The 20,167-nt window shown below is 48.1% G+C and overlaps 3 protein-coding genes across 3 annotated transcripts in view; 2 read left to right on the forward strand and 1 right to left on the reverse strand.

Annotated features, from left to right (window-relative positions):
- Positions 1 to 10,193: 10,193 nt before the first annotated feature.
- On the forward strand, positions 10,194 to 11,160 carry LOC125959874 (endocuticle structural glycoprotein ABD-5-like). Its single transcript, XM_049692860.1, has 2 exons — positions 10,194 to 10,437; positions 10,602 to 11,160. Exons 1-2 carry the CDS (start codon positions 10,271 to 10,273, stop codon positions 10,834 to 10,836), a joined length of 402 nt encoding a protein of 133 aa, XP_049548817.1. The 5' UTR covers positions 10,194 to 10,270; the 3' UTR covers positions 10,837 to 11,160.
- Positions 11,161 to 12,438: 1,278 nt separating this feature from the next.
- On the reverse strand, positions 12,439 to 12,969 carry LOC125959166 (larval cuticle protein 16/17-like). Its single transcript, XM_049691976.1, has 2 exons — positions 12,824 to 12,969; positions 12,439 to 12,736 (listed from the first exon to the last, which is right to left on the reverse strand). Exons 1-2 carry the CDS (start codon positions 12,967 to 12,969, stop codon positions 12,439 to 12,441), a joined length of 444 nt encoding a protein of 147 aa, XP_049547933.1.
- A 6,979-nt stretch (positions 12,970 to 19,948) lies between these two features.
- Positions 19,949 to 20,167, forward strand: part of LOC125959866 (uncharacterized) — a 691-nt gene continuing 472 nt past the window's right edge. Inside the window, exons 1-2 of the mRNA XM_049692851.1 lie at positions 19,949 to 20,089; positions 20,155 to 20,167. The exon at positions 20,155 to 20,167 is cut by the window's right edge and continues 472 nt beyond it. Coding sequence (XP_049548808.1) covers positions 19,968 to 20,089; positions 20,155 to 20,167 — 135 coding nt within the window. The 5' untranslated portion in view covers positions 19,949 to 19,967. The remainder of the gene's footprint in view (positions 20,090 to 20,154) is intronic.

Below are 20,167 nucleotides of genomic sequence, written 5' to 3' on the forward strand. Positions count from 1 at the left end.
AAGTAGCTTAATATTTTCACATTAAAACTCTCATTATGGTCACCGTTTTCGACAAGTGGCCGGTGGTAATCCCACGGACACGAGAAGCATGTTCAGCCATCGGATTCGCATTCTACGTCGATCTTTGGTGGTCGGATGAGCAAGCAGATGCCCCAGGACCGTGCATGACGAAGCGATAAACTTCAATCGAGCGGCACAAATGGATGAACGATCGAACTGCGACAAAACGCCGCGCCCTTGGCCGTACGACCCTAACTGCTGCTGACCGGTGCTGAGCTCCGGGCTGGGGGGGGGGGGGGGGGTCAAGTGAATCTGCCGCTCGTTGAAGAACGAACGATAAATCGCGTCCCAAAACCCCGGGCTCGGGGGTGGTGGTGAACGATGCGTGAGCAACGAAGTCCCGTGCCAGAATTGGCGGCAAAGATTTGTTCTTGCGAGCCACCGGTACACGACGTGGATCCAGCGACCAGCGATCGATGATCGCGTCCATCTGACCGACGACGCTGAGGATCGTAGATCTCGCAGTGCGATAGTGGCGCCAGGAATGGTTTAAAAGCGTCAGCACATCGACGCTGGACGACGGTATCTTTTGGCTACTCGCTCCTCGAAACAGCTGGTTAGGGTGTGTGTGCGGCGCGGGGTGTTTAAACATATTTTTACCCACCCCACCCACCGCTCCGGAGATGCCCCGAGGCAGTTTGTTTGTTTTAAAGGCACGGAGAGCTCGCGTGGCTTGTTTTGTTGTTGCTAGTTTTGCGCAAGTCCTCATGCGCAGCCGCGGGGCAATCAATTAATGGAATTGCAACTATTTCTGAACGCCAGGAATACCGCGTTAACGGCGCCTGAGAACGGAGGACAATTGGAGGGGAGAGAAGAAAAAAATTAGTCAATCGACCGTAAGTGATTTACTACGAGGGGCCGCGGTAAGATGTGCTAGTTGATCATAGGGCAGCCGCAGGATCAAACCGAAACCATAAGTCCAATGGTTACGGTATTGATGATCAATGACCTTAGCACAGCCGCGGTACCCGCGGAGTATCGTAAGCGCTGCTTTTGGCTTTTAAAACAATGTGAACATTACAGCATGCACCAAACGCTGGGATGCATAAGAAGATCGCTCGGTGTAGCTGATTACATATAACGAGTTTTTATTTTTATTTTTTCAATTTTATCAATATTTGATTTACAGAACGCTTGCACTATCGGCCACTTGTCCCAGGCCAAGAAACGCAACACGCGGGAGGATAGTTTGTAATAAATTGATTGCTAATTGATCGTGCTCGATGCTCGATCACGATGCAGCGGCAGGCGGCAGATGTGACCATGCAAACCGTGCTGCTGCTATGCTGTATGTTTGTGTCTCCTTATATGGTACCGTGTGGTCCCATCAAGGTCCCCATCGAAGCGTTCGCGCTCATTAAGAGCGATAAAGCACCAAAGCAGGCAGATGCTCCAAGGCAGATCCAAGGGAAAGAAAGTTTTTTTTTCTCCTGTTATTTTTTTGTTGTTGCCAAGACAACGCATTTTGACATCGGAATCGGAGGAGCCGCAAGTACAGATGACGCACCTTTGGATGTGCCAAACGCCGCCAGCATAATGCTCGCTCGATAATGTCAAGGTAGTGTGGTGTATGCTGTGGTATGGTACGCCCGGTGCTGGCCCGGTCTGTGGCACACTGGCACAGTGATCATGAAACTGCCGCTGATGCTGCTGCCTCCGAGAGGGAGGATCTTGCGTTGCGTGTGGCATCCCGGTTTTCGTTTCCATTTCTCGACCGCCCAACCGCTCGACACTTTGCGTAGGAAATTGCGATTGAAATGGATGGACGTACGGACGGGCTTGTGGCTTGCGCAATCACCTGTTGGTGGGATGATGAGTAGCTTTGGGATGAAAGTAGCAGTCAGTCTGTCTGTCTGGCCACCGGCATCGAACAGCTCCTCACCCTCTGATTCGTCGATGATGAAGACAAGATTGATCGTCGACAAGGCGTTCGTATCGAAGAGGATCTTCGCTGATCTTCTCGAATACATGACGTGCATCCTCCTGACAGGTTAAAGTTCGAGTCAAAAGTGAAAAGTCAAAGCCAGAACGACCACTCGGTGTCGGTTGGTTGTTGGTTTGCGCCTTAAGAATGAATCCCTCAGTGATCATCTCATCACTTTGGCTTTGCTTCTCCTCCTCCCCCTTCTCAATGCCTTGACCTCCCGCAAATCGTCGTCGGTGATTTGGGTAAATTGAAGGAAATAAAAATCTAAAACTTCCTTGCACTGACCACGAGGGTTTCGGCTCGATGTGCGCGCAATATGGCAACATGGACACTGACATTTAGCTGGACCCTGGGCACTGGTCTGGGCGTTTCGATTTGCTGCTTAAAATTAGATTGAAGCAAGCATTGAACGCGAGCGCGCGCGCTCCGAGACTGGTTTCAAGTGGCTACCGCAATGATGATGGTTGCTTCTTCACTTACAGCATTGGTCGATAAAATAGCAGCGCAAGTGCGATACGCAAACTTGCGCGTTGTACTCGCTCACGATTACTTTTACTTAATTTTTATCACATCTGTTGGGTGCATTAGCGTCTGTGGAATGCGGTTTGGTGTTAATTTTAATTATCGATCGCTTAGGTATCAATATATAGGTATCTATTGCCGAAACCGTCTGGTTCAGGTTGGTCGATGAAATAGCAGCGCTAACAAACTCAACGAGTTCTTATTAACAAAAAAGCCAAATTTGTATTCGAATTTCATTAGATTTCAATTAGAAAGCATTGACAAGTGCTCAATATTTAGTAGCATGACCTTTGTTTTTTATAACGGCTGCACATCTTCGTGGCATCGAATCCATTAAGTTTTGGCAGCGGCTTGTTGGTATTTGGTACCATGCTGCCTTTACTGCGGCCCAAAACTGCTCAGAATCTTTTGGCATTGCTGTATTCACAGCCCTTTTTATGTCCGTCCATAAATGTTCGATCGGATTGAGATCGGGGGATTGTGGGGGCCATTCCATTACGTCAATTTTTCTTTCTTGAAACCAAACTTTTGCACGTTTGCTGGTGTGCTTGGGGTCATTGTCTTGTTGGAAGACCCATTTTAGCGGCAATTCATTTTCCGCATATGGTAGCATGATATTTTGTAAGATATCGACATATCCAACAGCATTCATGATGCCTTCGATACGGTGAATGATACCTCCACCGCTGTATGAGAAACGGCCCCATACTATAACCTTGGCTTCTCCAAATTTAACTGTTTTTACAGTAAATTTGGGGTTCGTTCTAGTATTTGGGGGACATCTCACAAACTTTCGCTGTCCCCCAGATCCAAACAACTCCACTTTTCTTTCATCAGTCCAAAGAATATTCCTCCATTTGGTAAGTGGCCAATTGACCCGGGACTTGGCAAACATTATTCGATTTTGAATATGTCTTGGTTTAAGCAAGGGTATTTTCCTCGGCACTCTGGCGTGCAAATTTGCTTGCCGCAAACGTTTCCTTATCGTTGATGTGCTGATAGACAAATTTAGTTCTTTTTTCAATGCCAAAAAACTAATTTGTGGCCTTTTCTACACCGTTCGGATTATCTCGCGATCAGTTTGTGCGCTTGTTGCGCACTTTTTTCCACGACTTTCGAGTGTGTAATTCCATTTCAGTGCATTTGATATTTTCTTCGCATAGCAGCACATTATATCCTGCACTTACCGATACGTCTTTCCTCCCGATATTAATCGTTTTATCGCATTTCGGTCTTCAACCGTTCAATGCTTTGAACACCCCATTTTACTGAAAATTGAACTTACGTTAGATGTTGCAAACCTAGTGTAAAAACTCGCAAATTCTTCACATTACCCAGTAGTACAACTGCGATTTCACAAAAAAAAACTCGCGTCACTAAAAAAAAAACTTCTTCGTTAGCGCTGCTATTTCATCGACCAACCTGAACCAGACGGTTTCGGCAATAGATACCTATATATTGATACCTAAGCGATCGATAATTAAAATTAACACCAAACCGCATTCCACAGACGCTAATGCACCCAACAGATGTGATAAAAATTAAGTAAAAGTAATCGTGAGCGAGTACAACGCGCAAGTTTGCGTATCGCACTTGCGCTGCTATTTTATCGACCAATGCTGTACTTTTCGTTGCCATTGCACCGAGGTGGACCACGATGAAGACGATGACGATCGCTGGCCGGTCTAAGCACCCGGCGAGTGGTCGTAAACATGGTTTCGGACATTGTTGCGGCCGGAAGGGTGGGAGCTTTGTTTTGTTACAAAAATGTCAAGATCTGCCGGGGACGCCGTCATGGATTATGGTTTTACGGAGCTTACACAGCAGCGCAAGCCCGACACCGGGGAGGTCGGGGTAACCTTTTTCACTGGGGCAGGGTCACGCTGGCCGTTGGGGTCGCCAGGCATTTCTTAGAGAGAGAGAGCCACCATTTCCACTGGACTAGCTTTTTCCGTGCCTGAACTCCAATTATAGTCAGTTTTATTAGTAGAGCAGGAATAGAATAGGAATCTGTTTGTTGATTTAGTTTTCTTTGCTACGTACGATGCTAAAACGGCGGAAAATTGGAAAAATCATTAAAAATTTGCTACATCTATCAACACTTTATATGATAAAATTGACAGAACAGCTGTTTCAATCCAACATTAAAAGAATTGAAATTAGTAATTAGTAATTATCTCCATTAATTACTAATTTAAAACAGATTTTTACAGATTCCATCTTTTCCAATCGACCGAACGTTCAATTTTCAAAACAGACGAACGGTCAGTTCTTTATGGTTTCGCTATCTTCTAGGCCTAAAATGTAATAGTGTGGCGGGTAGAAAATATAACTTACGATCTTAAATTGGAGTAGATTCTTATAATCTCGGACAACAGGTCAAAAGGTATTAATAGGTACACACGATAGAAACGAAAAGGGATCTAGGCCATGTAAGCAACTTTCTCAGTAAAGAAACTTTCATTGCCTGTTATTTGGCGAGTTAATAAAGTTTATTTTGGACGCACGTCCTTAATAGCAACTTTGTTTTGTAAATCTAAAAAACAAACAAATAACGCAACAAAGCGAGAGTTCTTTACAGCGTACTTCCAACAGAGCTGGAAATTGATCCCAAAGAAAGTTTCTTTCGTCTTAACCGTTCCTGGCTACAATAGCATTTTTATTTCATCCTCATTTTGACAGTATTTAGCATATAGTATCTATCTTGGCCTAGGTATTTTTAAAACCATGACGACTAGATCCGGGATCCTGATGAAGCTGCTTTGTCTTCGCTATCAATCGACCAAGAAAAGAATTCATACTCTATCGCCAGCAACGGTTTGCCAACAGCACAGCCTCCAGTGTTTAGCATTGCATAGTGTCACCGCTGCTAGACCGACGAGCTGCCTTCCTCGACGACCGTTTGCATCTAGTATCTAATTGGCTTCGTCACCTTTAGCTATCGCGTGAGCTTCACGAGCTGCTGGTTTCATCTTCCAAATTCCAAACGATTTGCAACAATGCAAACCATCGTTCCTGCTGCTGTTGGCCCCCCCAACCGACAACATTCTGAGCCGCAAAACAAACGCGCACAAAACGCGCGAACGTCGTGTGGTAATGCATTCATCAAACAGTGAAGACGACACCACGGACCAACACGAGACGCTCCACCCGCGTCGGCAGCCCCGAGGAGGCTGTTAGCTAATCAATCACTATCGGTTTCCGAGTGTCTGTAGTCCGAGTGTGTACAACATGTTATTTGGTGGAAGGAAGAGGTTCGTTTGACATTTGCCCGGTATCGCTCCGATGTGCTTCGCGGCGGGGAATCGTTCGCGAATTCCAGCGATAGGATGACCCGAGAATCTATTTGCACCACCGTTGGGGGAGTTTTTACTGCAAACGTTGGCCGTATGCATGAAGGTCACAATCGACTCGAGACCGAGAGGATCCGCGGCCTCCCAAAAAATTCGAATGCTAATAGACCAAGCGAAGCGAAGGATTTATCTTTCGGTAGGTTTCGCTTTCACACCAGCAGCAGGACATCACAGAACGCCAGGGACCGGACCGGGAGGGACATTACTTCGCCGATTGCCTCATCGTTTATCGACGGCTAGACGATCGTAGAGCTACTCGCGCTGAAAGATCTCGCTTCTCGATGGTTATCAACCGGAGGCCCCCCCCCCCCCCCCCCCCCCGAAAGGCAAAACAAAGACGCGAAACGCGAAAGAAGAAGAAGAAGCGAACCTCAAACACATTAACGATGTACGCGGTACGTCGCTGGCGTCGTGTTGTGTTGGTTGTAAAATAATAAAACCCTGCCTTCGACTCACACACACACACACATACGTTCCCATGTGGTGGAACATGTTATTGATGTGCGGTAATTAAAGGAATGGACCTTGGAATGGAGAAGGTATGAATCCCGTGAGGATGCGCTCGGATGTGTGTCCATGGCATGATGGCGGCGGCTACCGGTCGGAGAAGAAGATGCCGAAAACAACGGTGCGGCAGGTGAGCAACCCCTTGCCACCTCGATGCCTCGTTATCGTCGTCGCCATCCGTGCCAATCGGTGGACGTCACATTTTGCACGGCGTCGTTTTTTGATTCGCCAAGGCCTTTGACCTTTCCGACAAGGTGCGACGGAGAGGGGACGGGGGATAGCCAAATTGGGAACGAAAGGTCGCGGGACGATTCACGGGACGATGCATATGCGTTAGAGGTTCGCAATGGTCCAGTTTTAAGGGTCCAAGAGGGTCAAACGACGACGACGACTTTTTTATGGAGCTTTCGGTTCCCCAAATCACAATACGAGCTCGCATCATAAATCATCGTCTCATCGCGGTGGCGGTGACTATCGGCCTGGTTTCCATCATCATTTGCATCGTCATCAAAACATCGCCCAAAGGCGTATCGATGCTAATAATTCCGTTGCTACGTTGGCGAGTGCCAGAGTGCTATGCTTTATACCGCTTGAGGTTGAACGGATTGTGCGCATAGTTTGCGCATTTTTGTATGCATACCGATGCTGGCAAGCACAGCTGGCGCAAAATGTCACTCCGCTGCTACTGGTGCTACCCCGTGCAGTCTCTCCTTCCCCTTGGAAATGACCCTTCGAACGGTGCAGATGGCGTGTTTTGAGTGCGATTCGAGCAAGCGGTTTATCACGAGACATCTGTTGATCTGCTGCAGTACGGTTCTAACTGCCGTCCAAGAACTGTGTGGCCACCGATGATGTTACGGCCGCAGCATAAGCCACGAGCCCATTGGATGATGGCGGTCATCGGAATTCAGTCAGTGACATTTTATGATGCGGCGAGTTCCAAACCAAAAAACGTGGAGTGGAGCGGAGTTGCGCTTGCGCTTGCAATGTCCCCTTTCGACCTCACGATGGTGAAGATGCGCGCATAATGCGCGCGGCCGCGGAAGGTATCGTGGTTTGCTCGGTCGGTCGCTCGAGACGGGTTTTTATTGATCGGCAAATCGGGATGGTAGTGTACAGCATAGGCGCACCCGGCCAGCAGACGATGATCGTGCCGAGGATCGTTGTTCGTTCGCATCGTGTGCAGCTTTTTGTGCAATTTGCATCAGACCATTTCACTCGCCCGGTGCTGCACGATGCCACGTTGTCGGTTTGCGTTGTGGGCTTGTACCGGTGAAATTTATGGCGCTATTTAGCGCTAAGCTCTGCGCTCTTGTCCTCGCTAGGCGCGAGACCTGGATCGGTCTTGTTCTGTGTTCCGTGTTGTCTATGTCCGTGTCTCCTACAGTACAGGACAGGGCAGTGATTCGTGGGTAATTCCTGATGACTACCCACGCGCAGTAACTTCCGGTGCCAATGGACCCAACGATGGTGGGGATTTTTCGGATGCTTGCACGGATGGTTCTGACTAGGTCTATGAACTGACATTTTTCGCATCACCATCTCTCGCGTCTAATCTCGGCGTGGAAGCACGAAAGAGACTGGCGCACTGGCGATCACTACACAAACGATGCAACGACCGCTCGGTGCTGACGATGGATGCCGCATCGGCGCAAAAGGCGAACCGAAATGTCACGATTTATGGGACAATATTTTCGGGATATTTATGAACGTCTGGCCACGTTGTGGGTACAAGCATTGCACAGCCCTTAAATGGATGGAAGATGGCTGGCTCCTGCACTAGTGACATCAGGTCAGGATCAGGTCGAGTAAGGGTTCTGCTGTATGCGCCCAGCGTCTGAACTGTAATGGCTTGCTGAGATCGAGCTGCATTTTATTGCCGAAGATTTATCTCCTTAACCGACGAATCAGACGGTGTAGCGACCAATTGATGGCGATTAATTGCTGATGGACTATTCGGAACGCAGTAACCGTTTCATTGTCACCAGCAGCAACAGCAGCAGCAGCAGCAACGTGCCGGTGGCCCTGATGTGCCGCAATTAAAATGACTCGAACGCGTCAAATTCCATTCTATCGGACGCTTCCTGCTGCGGCGATTGACACTAAACGGTGTCAATGGGCCGCCTAAAATGGACAATCATCTACTGAAACTATGTGAACAAGGCACGGCGGCCCGGCAGCAGCCGCAGAGCATCTCACGACGAATTCCACCTTTTCGGAAGCTTCCATCCAACTAGAGAGACTCGCATCATCGTGACCGCTTTGATGGTGTTCGATGACGGGGCTGAAGATGCTGCTGAAAATGCTGCTGCTGCTGCTGCTGGTGATCACCTGTTCTAGGTTCCGATCAATTAGTCGGCATTGATAGATCGATGCGCCGAAGGACACAATCGTTCGGTGATGTGTTGATTTTTCGTACAAAAATGTCTTGCGTTATGAATTGATTATGCCGTTACTCGCGCGCCGGGGGGATAATTAGTATCGCCACAGGCTGTGGCATCAGAAATGCCGATCCGCGGGATGCGTACGATCCAAACACACCATGACCTTTGCGAGGTTACGGACGGAAGAAGACTCACGCTGAACCGTGAACCGTAAAGCTGCTCGTTGCTCGGTGGCTCGGTACCACGAATGGGAGAAGAATGGGCTTCTGATGGGAAAATGACCAAACCGGCAAGCGATATCGTTCCCCTAGCTGCGACATAAGCGATGCGACGCTCTTAAGACGGAGCCACTCCGGTGCGTTAATTTACTCCATTTCCGGTTGATAGTTCCAGCCGCGAATAGTAGCTTCTGTGCGCTTCTTGTCCGTGTTCAACCGACCACACACAGGCCCAATCAGGGTATGATGGACAATAATTTTATGCCATGCGTAAGTCGAAGCTCTGGCCGGGGTGACATGGAGCAGACGTTTGTGGTACTGCTTAAGAAATATGCTAATGGATGCAGTGCAAAAACCAGACCACAGATCGATTCCGATAGCCTCAAAAAAAGTGTTACTCATTTCACAAGCCTGGGAGCGCGATCCTGCGCCGATCGCTGCTCAATTGATCGTTCTGTTTGATCAGCGACGTGTGTGTTGGATGCGTATTTGCATCAATCATCTGCAACCGCTTACGCCGCATCTTCGTCCATCAATCACTGGAGGAGGGTGCCGCGGCCCTGCTCGCTGTCAGCTAAATTAAGTCACTATCAACACCGAACCTAGCGCTGGCGTCGTCGTTCGTGTCGTTGTCATAGTGATCGGAGGTTCGTCGCTTGCTAGGTTCGTCGCCGCATGAATGAAGTCTTTCGTCTGTTTTGCGTCTAGCGAGCGCGCGTATGAACGAAAGGAAAAGCGATGGAATTGAAAGCATTTAACATAAATCGATTGTTGGAGTCCCACCGAAACCGAATCTATCATCTCTCCTTCTCTCTCTCTCTCCAGGAGGAACATTACGCAGAGCCTCTCTGGGTGCTCGCTCAGCGGTCTCGAGCCCACGACTATGACGGCGATGACGAAGCCCCCCAGCGTCACACAGAACTATTCAAACCACCCACCACCCCACCCCGGGGGTCGGTTTTCCGCCAAAAACGTGTCTCGTTTTGCGTTCGCTTCGCGCGTCTGTCTTCGGTTCGCTCGTTCCCTCGTGTTGTTGATGTTGTTGTTGTGGTTGGTTTCGATGTTGAGATAAGCGTGGGGCCGGGCCGGGCGGAAGGGCGGCTAGCGTCGAGATGCGAGATGCTCGGGTGCGCGGTAAGTGCTGCGCGAGATGCGGCACGTTGGTGGGCATGGTATATAAAAAGGTGCCGGTTGGTTACGCTGGTACATCATTCCGCCACGAACCGTCCATCCCAACAGCAGCAGCGGCATTCGCAACAGAATCTCATTCCAAAAAAAAAAAACAAAAAATCCAAGAAAATGAAGCAGTTCGTAGTGTTCGCTAGTGTGTGCTGTGTCCTGCTGGCAGGACGTGTCGTGCTATCGGCACCAGCTCCTCAGGCCCCGACCGGTGCCAAAAATGCGAACGAAGTGCAAACGGTGCGGTACAACAGCGAGAACAACGGGCTCGATGGTTACAAGTTTACGTAAGTGGCCGGGGCAGGTCCCTGCTGGGTGCCTCGCTGTGTCTTGAGCGGTGCAATCGGTGACAGTTTTAGTGATGAGAATGTGTTCGGTTTTTGGGACATCGAGATCGTGATAGTGGTTAATTCTTCCTTCTCGTTCTTCCTTTCTTTTTCTCCATCTTCAGCTACGAGCTGAGCGATGGTCAGATCCGCTCGGAAGTCGGAACGTACCGTGATGTGAAGGATTCCGAGGGCAAGGACGTGAAGGCGCTGTTCGTGCAGGGTTCGTACTCGTTCGTCGGTCCGGACGGTCAGACGTACTGGGTCAACTACACCGCCGATGAGAACGGTTACCATCCGAAGGTCGGAACCGGCCCAACCGGTGGCATCCAATCGGGCCAGGATGCTCCGATTGCCTAATCCTTGCGGTGTCCTTAGGATAACCCACCAACGAACCAGCCAGCCAGCCAGAACGTCAGTTAGTCAGTCAGAAGTCAACCTATCGTCCGCGTGGATTTTCCCCGGAGCGTACTCAGTGGATTGCCGGAGAGCGAACGACAGAAGCGAGGACAGAGGAAGCAGCAGCGATGAACAGCCGCGGAAGACATCGACCACGAATGCGTGCAGTGCGTGCATGCGCTAAGTCAGTGGCACCAACTTTCCTAGACTCTTAAGAGCGGTACGAGATGTAAATATGGATGCTTTGTGTTCCTTAGCTAAAACGAAGGAAGTAAAATAAACAAAGTAAACAGGAAAAAAAACTAACTCTCGTTGCGTATTGTTTCTGTTCAAAATCTTATTCGTAACGTGCGAAACTGATCTATAATATTCTGAGGTGGTATTGAGAAACTGGATTACTGTTCTTTACTTGACATGTTGGATTTCGATTTATTTTGTTTGCTTGAAACTTCTTTCAGTTTATGTTTAAGGAATGTTTGATTGAATCAAAAACAAACTCCGCTTGTTACTACTTACTATGACTGCGTTCTTGTTCTAAAATTGATTTTTTTTAAAGTCCTGTTCAACAACAACAATTGAAAATAACTTTTTAACTACGATTAATAAATTAAGCTTTTTAAAAAAAGCCATTTATGCCACACTTCTACAATATCCGATGAAATAACAATAACCACAAACAACTAAATTATGATCGCCGTAAATAAGTCATGACTCACGACTCAAAGTTAATATGTTAAGCGAATCCTCGTAAGTCATAATATCAAAAACCCAGAATAGAATCCTTACATTATTATGGTATCACTAAGTGATCAGTTTCATACCCTGGAACACTGCATTAATTTTCTGATAACCATAATGTATGCTCATTAACCTTGAAGAACCTTGAGTACTCATCATCTCATACCTGGATAAGTAAAAAACAATGGTTCCGCCGAGGGAGATGCAAATGTAAAGACTAAGCTAAGTTGTTGGCAATGTTTCTCTTCATTTTCTCTAATGTTTTTGCGACACTTTCGTGAATGCCGTAAATCATTTACGGCAGTTTATCGATCTATATAACTTCTTTCATAAATACAGTAAACATAAACTCAACCTATCTAGAATAAAAACAAAACTCTTGTCATTATCAGGGAAAAATCACGAATAATAAAAAAATGTCTGAATTTAAAAAAAAGAGGAAAGGTAATAAGTTTGCTGGTATAATATTTATTTCGCGAGGTGCCTTGCTCATCGTACCGCTGTTATCTTGCTTAAAACCAATTCCAATATGCACATAAAATGTATAAAAATCCATCGTAGTTCTCGATCGGAAGTCATGCTTATTGGCTTTGCGCATTACAAAGGACGAACCAACCAACCAACCCATACTACCCATTGCTCAAGGGGTCAAACAATGAAGGATAGCACGATGATGCGTGGTGGTGGAAGGATGTTTCGAAAAGATCGCCACCCTATCAGTTCCATTTGTTTTCTTTTATTCAAATGAACTGTCGGTCGCGGTCTCTCGCTCACCTCTGCCTGGTATCGGGCTCGATGAAGAAGAAGCTTCGATCATTAATCAATTCACTGAGCATCGCTGCTAGCTGCTGCTGCTGCTGCTGCGGCCGCTGCTGGTGATGAAGGTGATCGTTTGCCTCGGCGCAGGTCCAGCGTGCGATCCGTATCGGCCTCCCCGGTGCCCATCCTGGTGCGGTATCCGTTCTCATCGGCCGAATACTCCACCCAGTACGTGTGACCATCATCGCCAACGAACGAGTATCGTCCTTGGACGACAACGACCTGCACCTCGTTGCCTTCCTCGTTCTTGGCCCCTCGAAGCGTTCCTGCCTCTTGGCGTCGCTGCTCATCGCTCAGCTCGTATCTAGGATGAAAGGGAAAACAGAATGCAGATCAGTATTACATTTCCATTTCTCAATACGCCTTTTATTTCGCCACCGTTTGTACTTACTCAAAGTTGTATCCTTCATTGGCTGCATTGTTGCTCTCGTAACGCAAAATGTAGGGCGTAGCGACAGGACCAACGGGATTGCCGTTCGTTCCGACGATTGCGAACGTTAGTAACACCAGAAAACAAAACCCTGCAATCGACTGCATTGTGACACGTTTTCACTGTTCAATTCTTCGCCAACTTCTGATGCTGCTGGACGCGTGTTTGCTAACTTTTATACCTGGCGCAGTTTGGGTGTAAGATTTTGGGGGTGTGAAGTGCTCAGTGTCATCATCGGTGGAGGCTGCATATGCATTTTAGTAAATAGAAAGATTAAAGAGTGTTTCGATTTCTGCACAGGGCTATCCATCCAGTGGTAATGAGAGGACATCAATCAACCAAAGCTGCCTATTGCTATGGAAGCGCAGAAGACAGATAGGTGCAACATGCTGCACAGCGATACCTGTCTTTGATACCTGAGTGTGACATGTGGCGTCGAGATAATATATCTTAATCTCCGAGAATTCGACACCTAAAACGCCTTCACGTTTAGCATATTTCGTTCGCAAATGACTCAGCTCCGGCAGCTGTTTTGGATTCAAGGATGAGCACCGAAGGCTGAGAGATCTTTTACGTTGTGAGTAGTCTTGTGGATCTCAGTTATCATTCATGCTTATGTACTAGAGGACTGTAAAAAAGGCAACTTCCATTCCAGTCATCTTTCTTGTTGGTTTATTGTGTAACTTGTCCGTACAACCACTAGTTCTAGATCACTTGGTGATCATCGATGCCTTTCAATACAATCTAGAAGCTGTCATGTTCTGTAGGCTGATTGTAGCGATGCTTTCTTCACTTTTTACCGAAAACGAACGTCTTTTCGATGGAGAACGTCTTTGGCTGGACGAGATGCAGCCGCTTGATGTCGCTGATTTGATTCGTGGCCTGCAGATTCTCCAGGATCCCTTTGAATGCCGATCGCTCTGAAAAAATTAAAGAGAAATAAACCGATTAATGAGTGCTTAAACAGCTTCTTCAAGTCACTGCATGAGATTTGCGGACCATTATGGTCTTATCACTTGATCCTCGTTATATCCTGACTCTGGCTCCTGATCTATACCAAGACCAAGATCAAGACAAGAAAAGGCTTATTTTTGACGAATTTTAGTGCAGAAACCATTCAACCTAAATTTTTCAAGTTGATGTCATATCAAACTACAACTTTTCAAGAATATTTCGTTCAATTTTGGCGAAGATCGGTCCAAAACCACGCGCATGGCATACAATTTTCGTTCCGTAACTGTCGTTCCAAATTCAAAAAGCCGTAGATAGCGGGTAGAGGGCGCTTCCGTGTTCCGTGTCCGTCCAGTGCGAAAGTCACGTCCGGCACTGTGCCGTCTAGAAGAGCGCCATCTAGGCAACGAGCTCGTGAAGCTTCTGATTTGAATTGGCCGTTTCTTTTTCACGTGCGCTCGCAATTTGTTTTTCGCTGGATAAAACCCTTTAAACGACTCGTTTTTAACACAGATTTCAGCAAGCAGCTGTTACAAGAGTCGGGCTCAGCTTTGGCTCCACGTTAAGTGCGGTATTTTCGCATATTGCTTCGCAAAAACGTCATTATAGGCCCCTGAAGGAGTGGTAATGAACAGCGAATACTCCAAAGCGAACCGCAGTCATTGACCTCTTTCATTTCCACATACCACCGATTACGAATGGCATCAACATAACTATAACTGATTAGCAATCGTGATACTTACTGTCGATCTTCTGCGTAGTCTCCACGTGGTAAGTGTAATCGTCTTGCAGCGACTTCAGCACCCACTTGCCGCTAATCTTCAGCGTGTCGTAGTCCCAATCGTACACGTACTGCGAGTAGTCCACGATTTTCAGCTGAAGCCTGCAGACAGAAACAGAACAGGGAACACCCTTTGATCAGACACCGCGACGACAGTTCGAGTGACGGGCCTCGGGACCACCACCACACTTACTCATCACTCAGCACTTGGTTCACAAACTCCGTTCGGTTCGAGATCCGCTCCGTGACGTAATGCGAGTAGCTCAAGAACGCCTCGGTCGCCGGGAAGCGTTGCGTTAGCAACAGGCCAAGCAGCATCACACCGATCACCGCACCAGTTCCGATCCGAGCCATGTTGTTGATGATGTTGACAGTTCTAGCGACACTTAAGCAATGGACTCGGACTCGGGAGGTCGCGCGAATTTTATATTCACTCCCGAAAAAGTCGTTCTAAAAGACGACGACGACGACGACGGCGACGACGGTGGCGGCCGCTCCGTTCGATCGATTAGCCACGTGACGGCGGCAGCGCTTCGTGGCGATCGTCTTCGCAGGAAGAGTATCTTGTTGTATTTTAGCGGTTTTTGGTTACGTCAAAGCAAAGGGTGGGGCACTACCGCCACCCTACCGCGATGTGGTCGAGTCGCGTAGCAAAGAATGAATCTCAGAACTGATGGCCCTGAAGAGGCCCCGAGCAGCCGAGGACCGGGAGCTGACAAAAGGGGCTGCCGCCACATCGCCACCACTTCCTTCAACGCAAAGAAGCACGAACGGAACGGAACAATTGGAGCCTTTCGAAAGGTGTGTTTTTTGTACTGTTTGGTGCTCGCGCTCTTAACGATTTTATTTGCTCAACAAGTGACCGCTCGATCAAGCGGTGGCGCAATTGCGCCCATCTGGCCCACCTGGCGTTGAAGGATGTGTCCGTTTTTGTCTGCGTCAATTCGATTAAAACGAGCCGAATCTTGATTTGCCGCCACTTAGCCGCCTCTAGGTTCGCTCGTTGATTCAGGAAATGTCCGATCGGTGATCTTTACGCTCTGGTAAAGAGCGCATCCGAGGTAGAGCATCGCATCTGGTTTGTTTTTTTGCCTGGTGGATGTATTAAAGAGGAACTTAATTTCGATCTTTTTGCTGCATCTTTGTCCCAATGGTTTCAAGGTTTTTCCCCCCCAACAGGCATTTGAGAGGCTCGTTTGGCATATGCATTTCTAATGAAGTTATTTTTAGACAGAACAGGCTGGAACCGATTGCTGGAGAAATCTGCACGGGAATAGCACGGGATCGATGCATTGGAACCTGTTTTTGAAGGACGGGAAATTTTGATGCTGCTTTTACTGTTCAGTATAACCATCGTTGGTTGGTGCTTCATGGCAAGCACGATCGGTGAACGATTGTTTGTCTGCTGAGGCTACCGGCAATTAGCACCTAACCATCGATTTATTTGACCACCTGTGTTGAGCAGAACCCCACAGGAGAAGTGCTTTTAGTTTGTACTCGCCGGGTAGAGGCTTACTTTCGATTTTTTAGTTTACACTTCATAGCTGACGTGAAATCGAGATCATCAATTTATCGTTAGATCATGCGGTAAAAGTATTCCAATTGATGATTAAAAAAGAAAATAGGGAATAGAATCCGAGCATGGCATTACGTAATAATTTGACCAACTGCAGAGAGTGTATTCTTAACGTTTTTATTTGTGTGAAATTAATTTGTTAATGTGTTAAAGAATTAATTAATTGTAAAAAAATGGAAAACTAATTGAGAATCAACCTAACTTCTATTGACACAACATCCCGAATCATACATAAGCAAACAAAGAAGCGAAAAAGGAATGGATTTGCGTCATTCGCATACATTCCTCCTTTCTGCGCACCCGATTCCAAAACAAAATGGATCAGACGGTATGAAAAATCCCCAAAAAATCATTCCTCTGTGAAAGCTATAAACCCGTTAGCGTGCGTAATAGATCGCAACAATAAAAAGCAGTATCATCTATTCATCTCAAGATCTCTGCTTACACTCAACTGGTTAATTTTTAGTGTAAAACAATAGAAAATATTCATAAACCATTCGATATCCGAAAATCCAAGATCCCTTCGCAATGCCGCAGCTTTCGTAGTTGAATTTGGTCTCGCCCCATCCTCCAAAAAACAAAAGTATGCCATCTCGAACCATTAAGAATGCTAAAATCCATGAGCGATCATTATGGGAAGCGTGAGACGAATTGTTGATCATCCCCCCGACCGCGGCCACGGCCACGGCTGATGGCAAACGAATCTTTGCGAACGGATCGAGAATCTACACATCGACGTACACTACCTGTTTCAATATTCATGACCATCATATGGTCTCGGACCGTCCGGCGATGGGAGAAAGCAATATGGTGACGTGTAGCCCGGCCAACCCTGGCCGCCACGAGACTGAAAATCTCGTTCTCTAACCATCCCCTCCGCCGAAGGGCCAACGAACTTATTCCATTTCGGGGCCGTTTGGGTCTCATTTTCGGGGCGATGCTTTATGGCACCCTTTACGGTGGTTACTCAATATGACCAAAGCTCGTTTTTGGCATTAGAATGGGGGGGGGGGATCCCTCGGACCATGCTCCCGCTCGGTCTGGCCCATCTGCCCCGTGGACAATTCGCCGCTTTTGTCGCCGTTCTACCGTTCCCGTTCCATGAGCAAAGAGAACCGGTACCAGGCTGCTGCCCAGGGGGAGGGATGGTGTATTGGTCAGTCATTCAGTCAGAACTGACCATTCCAGTTTTTGTTTTTTTTGGTTCTCTTTTCGCTAACGCTCTTCTTCAATGGATTACCGAATGGTTGGTGATGTGCTGTGTGCATGTGTTTGTTTGTTAGCTTTCAGGCCGGTATAATCGTAGCCGGTAGTCGGCATGGTGCTAACCAGCAGCAGTCTACACCGAGGCGGATCAGAGGATGCTCGTGTGCGCCTCTCGCACCGTCGTGTCGTTCCGGTTGTGATCTAAACGGAGGGATTTTGTGTTACAGATTTGATCTTGACACCCGGGAGCAGCAGCAGCAGCAGCAGCAGCATCCATTCCAGGGCGATGCTGAGGTTTTTAATACTCTCGCGGCCCTTCTCTGGTACTTTGACCGCTCGTGGCAGTAATGGGAGAGTCTGGGTTCAATTAGGTGCCACTATGGTGGTCAACTGGTTGACCTACGGAGCATCAGCAGCTGGCTGAGGTGTGCTTTGGTCCAGATTTCATCTTACCGGAGAAGGGATGCAGGATTGCTCCGAGGGGCGAAGGTCGAAGTGGCGTTGTAGCGTTGCTGAAATGACCAAGCAGAAAGGGGCCGCAAAGAGTGATGAGTCAATGAGCCGTCAACGTGGATTAGTTGGTAGGTAGGTGCGGTGTCGATCAACAAGTGCGGGCTGGAAGGGACCTGTTACAGCAGAAACAACAACAAGTACCGTGATGGACGTCATTTTAGGCATCGAAAAATCCCCTTCGCATCGGAAGTGGTGTCCACTTCAAGACCACAAGACCTGCTGCTGCGAGCGAATCGAAACCACGGTAGGAGCTGGTATTAGACATAATGATTGAATCGGTCGATCAAGCCCCGAGCCACGGCAAATGTACGTATTGGTGGAAGGCGCAAATGAGCCAACAGCTGATGAGTTGCTGCTGCTGCTGCTGTGAAGCAGCAAAAAAACAAATCATAAGTAGTGGAGTCGAGTGAAGCGGCTGTCTAGTAGGCCAACCGCAACCTTCCTAGCGCGACGACTACACGGGGCCCAGTCATGGAGCGAAGCTGGATGAAGACGCTCGCAATCGGCCTTTGCTGGCTGCTGATCGTGTGTGCGGATGGCGCAGAAGATCAGTCCATCACGGTGGACGATATTATACGCTCCGTCACGGCGGTTCGGTAAGTACAGTATCTCATTCTCTTTCACTCGTCACTGGAGATTCATTTCATGTTTTCCCCGTTTTTAGTGCGCAGATAGGAATGACGCTAAAGGATCGGCTAGCACAGCAAACCGCCGGTAACCGGATTGCAGCGATCACGAGACCACAACCACCGAACGGACGCATTCCTGGTCTGTCGATCCTGTTCCGTGGTGCTACGAGCAGAAATCCAACGACAGCAACACTAACGACAAACGCTTATCTACCGCCACTGGATGCTGGTGGTACGTCGGGTTTAACCTCGATACCATCCAGTCCAGGCCCGGAATCCGGAATGGTTCGTTCTGATGGATTCTCTACCTCGACCCAGACGGCACCAGTGCATCCGGTGGAGAGCCCCGATCCAACGAGTTCCCTACGTGCCAATCCTATCGGCATCATCTTCCCGTCTCAGCAGCAGTTGAACCAGTTTAATGGACAATTCGCGAGACCTTGGGCTGGAGATGCGGGTTGGAAATTACGACAGTCCACCACGACGACTCCGCCTGTGGTTGATTTCGTGTTTCCAACGGACGATACGGATGATACGGATGTGGAAGAACCACCGCCAAGTATGCGTCTCGGTGTAACGGAGCAGAATATACGATTAGGTACGATCAGCACGACGAGTACACCAGTGCCAGCTATCCCGGGAGTGGCAACTGAGGGGGCCGGCTCCCAGGAGCCATCGACCCCGGGTACGACGGTCGACACCATCGAGGAAGAAACGACGGATTCTTCCGAAGGACTCGGCAACCGAATCGATCAGAAAGTGCTACTTTCTCTCGTGGGCTAGCCGTTCTGGGGTCCGGGGACATTTTAAGGTGTCAACCATATTACAGAAAATACAGTAACTGGAAGCTTAATGCTGTAGTATAGAGATAGATTTCAAGGTTGTGTTATGAAGAAATTTGTAGTCCATGCAGACTGTTGCGCAGATGTTATTGCCAAGGTGTATAGATGCGTCTTCACGCACTATGGGCTTCGATGCTCCCCGAGGCGATTGTTTTGCTTGTCCGGCACACCAAGACATACGCGCTTGCATGCCGATGTCGATGTTGCCACCGCTGCCGAAAAACCGGTTCCAGAAAGGGAGCATGTTGTCTGTTTGTCCGTCCGAAGATACGTACATAAGGCAAAAAGTTGACGGAGACTAGAATGACCCAACAGTAGGTGACCAATTTAGTTACACACTTGTGCGTAAGAGATGTTCTGAGGATTCCAGGAAATATGTTTTTACAAATGACTCGCCTGGATAGACCAAGGTGGTGCGTCTTTAATACAAGAAATTCGATTACTGGTGCAGCTTCATATGAAGGGAAGCCTCTTGATCCATTCCACAGTACCTCGAGGTAGAAGAAACTCCCCGAAAGGGAGACTCGTTGCGATCGAGAACATAAAAAGCTGCTCCACTCGGCGCTGACCGTGCCAGTTGCACCTTGATCGTGACCAAGTTCGCAAGATGGAGCGTAGCGGTAGTGTAGCGATGGCAGTGACCTTTACCGGATTTCTCGTGCTGTGCTGTGGGCCCGTTTTGGCCAGTCCGGTGCGTTCCGGTCCGAGCAGAATTGTGCGTGAAGCACGGTAAGTAACGGAATGGGGCGGTGTTGCGAAACAAGATGAAACCAACGCACCTGACGCATTTGCAGACCACAGTTTGTA

This window comes from Anopheles darlingi, chromosome 2 (assembly GCF_943734745.1).
Source record: "Anopheles darlingi chromosome 2, idAnoDarlMG_H_01, whole genome shotgun sequence".
NCBI lineage: Eukaryota > Metazoa > Arthropoda > Insecta > Diptera > Culicidae > Anopheles > Anopheles darlingi.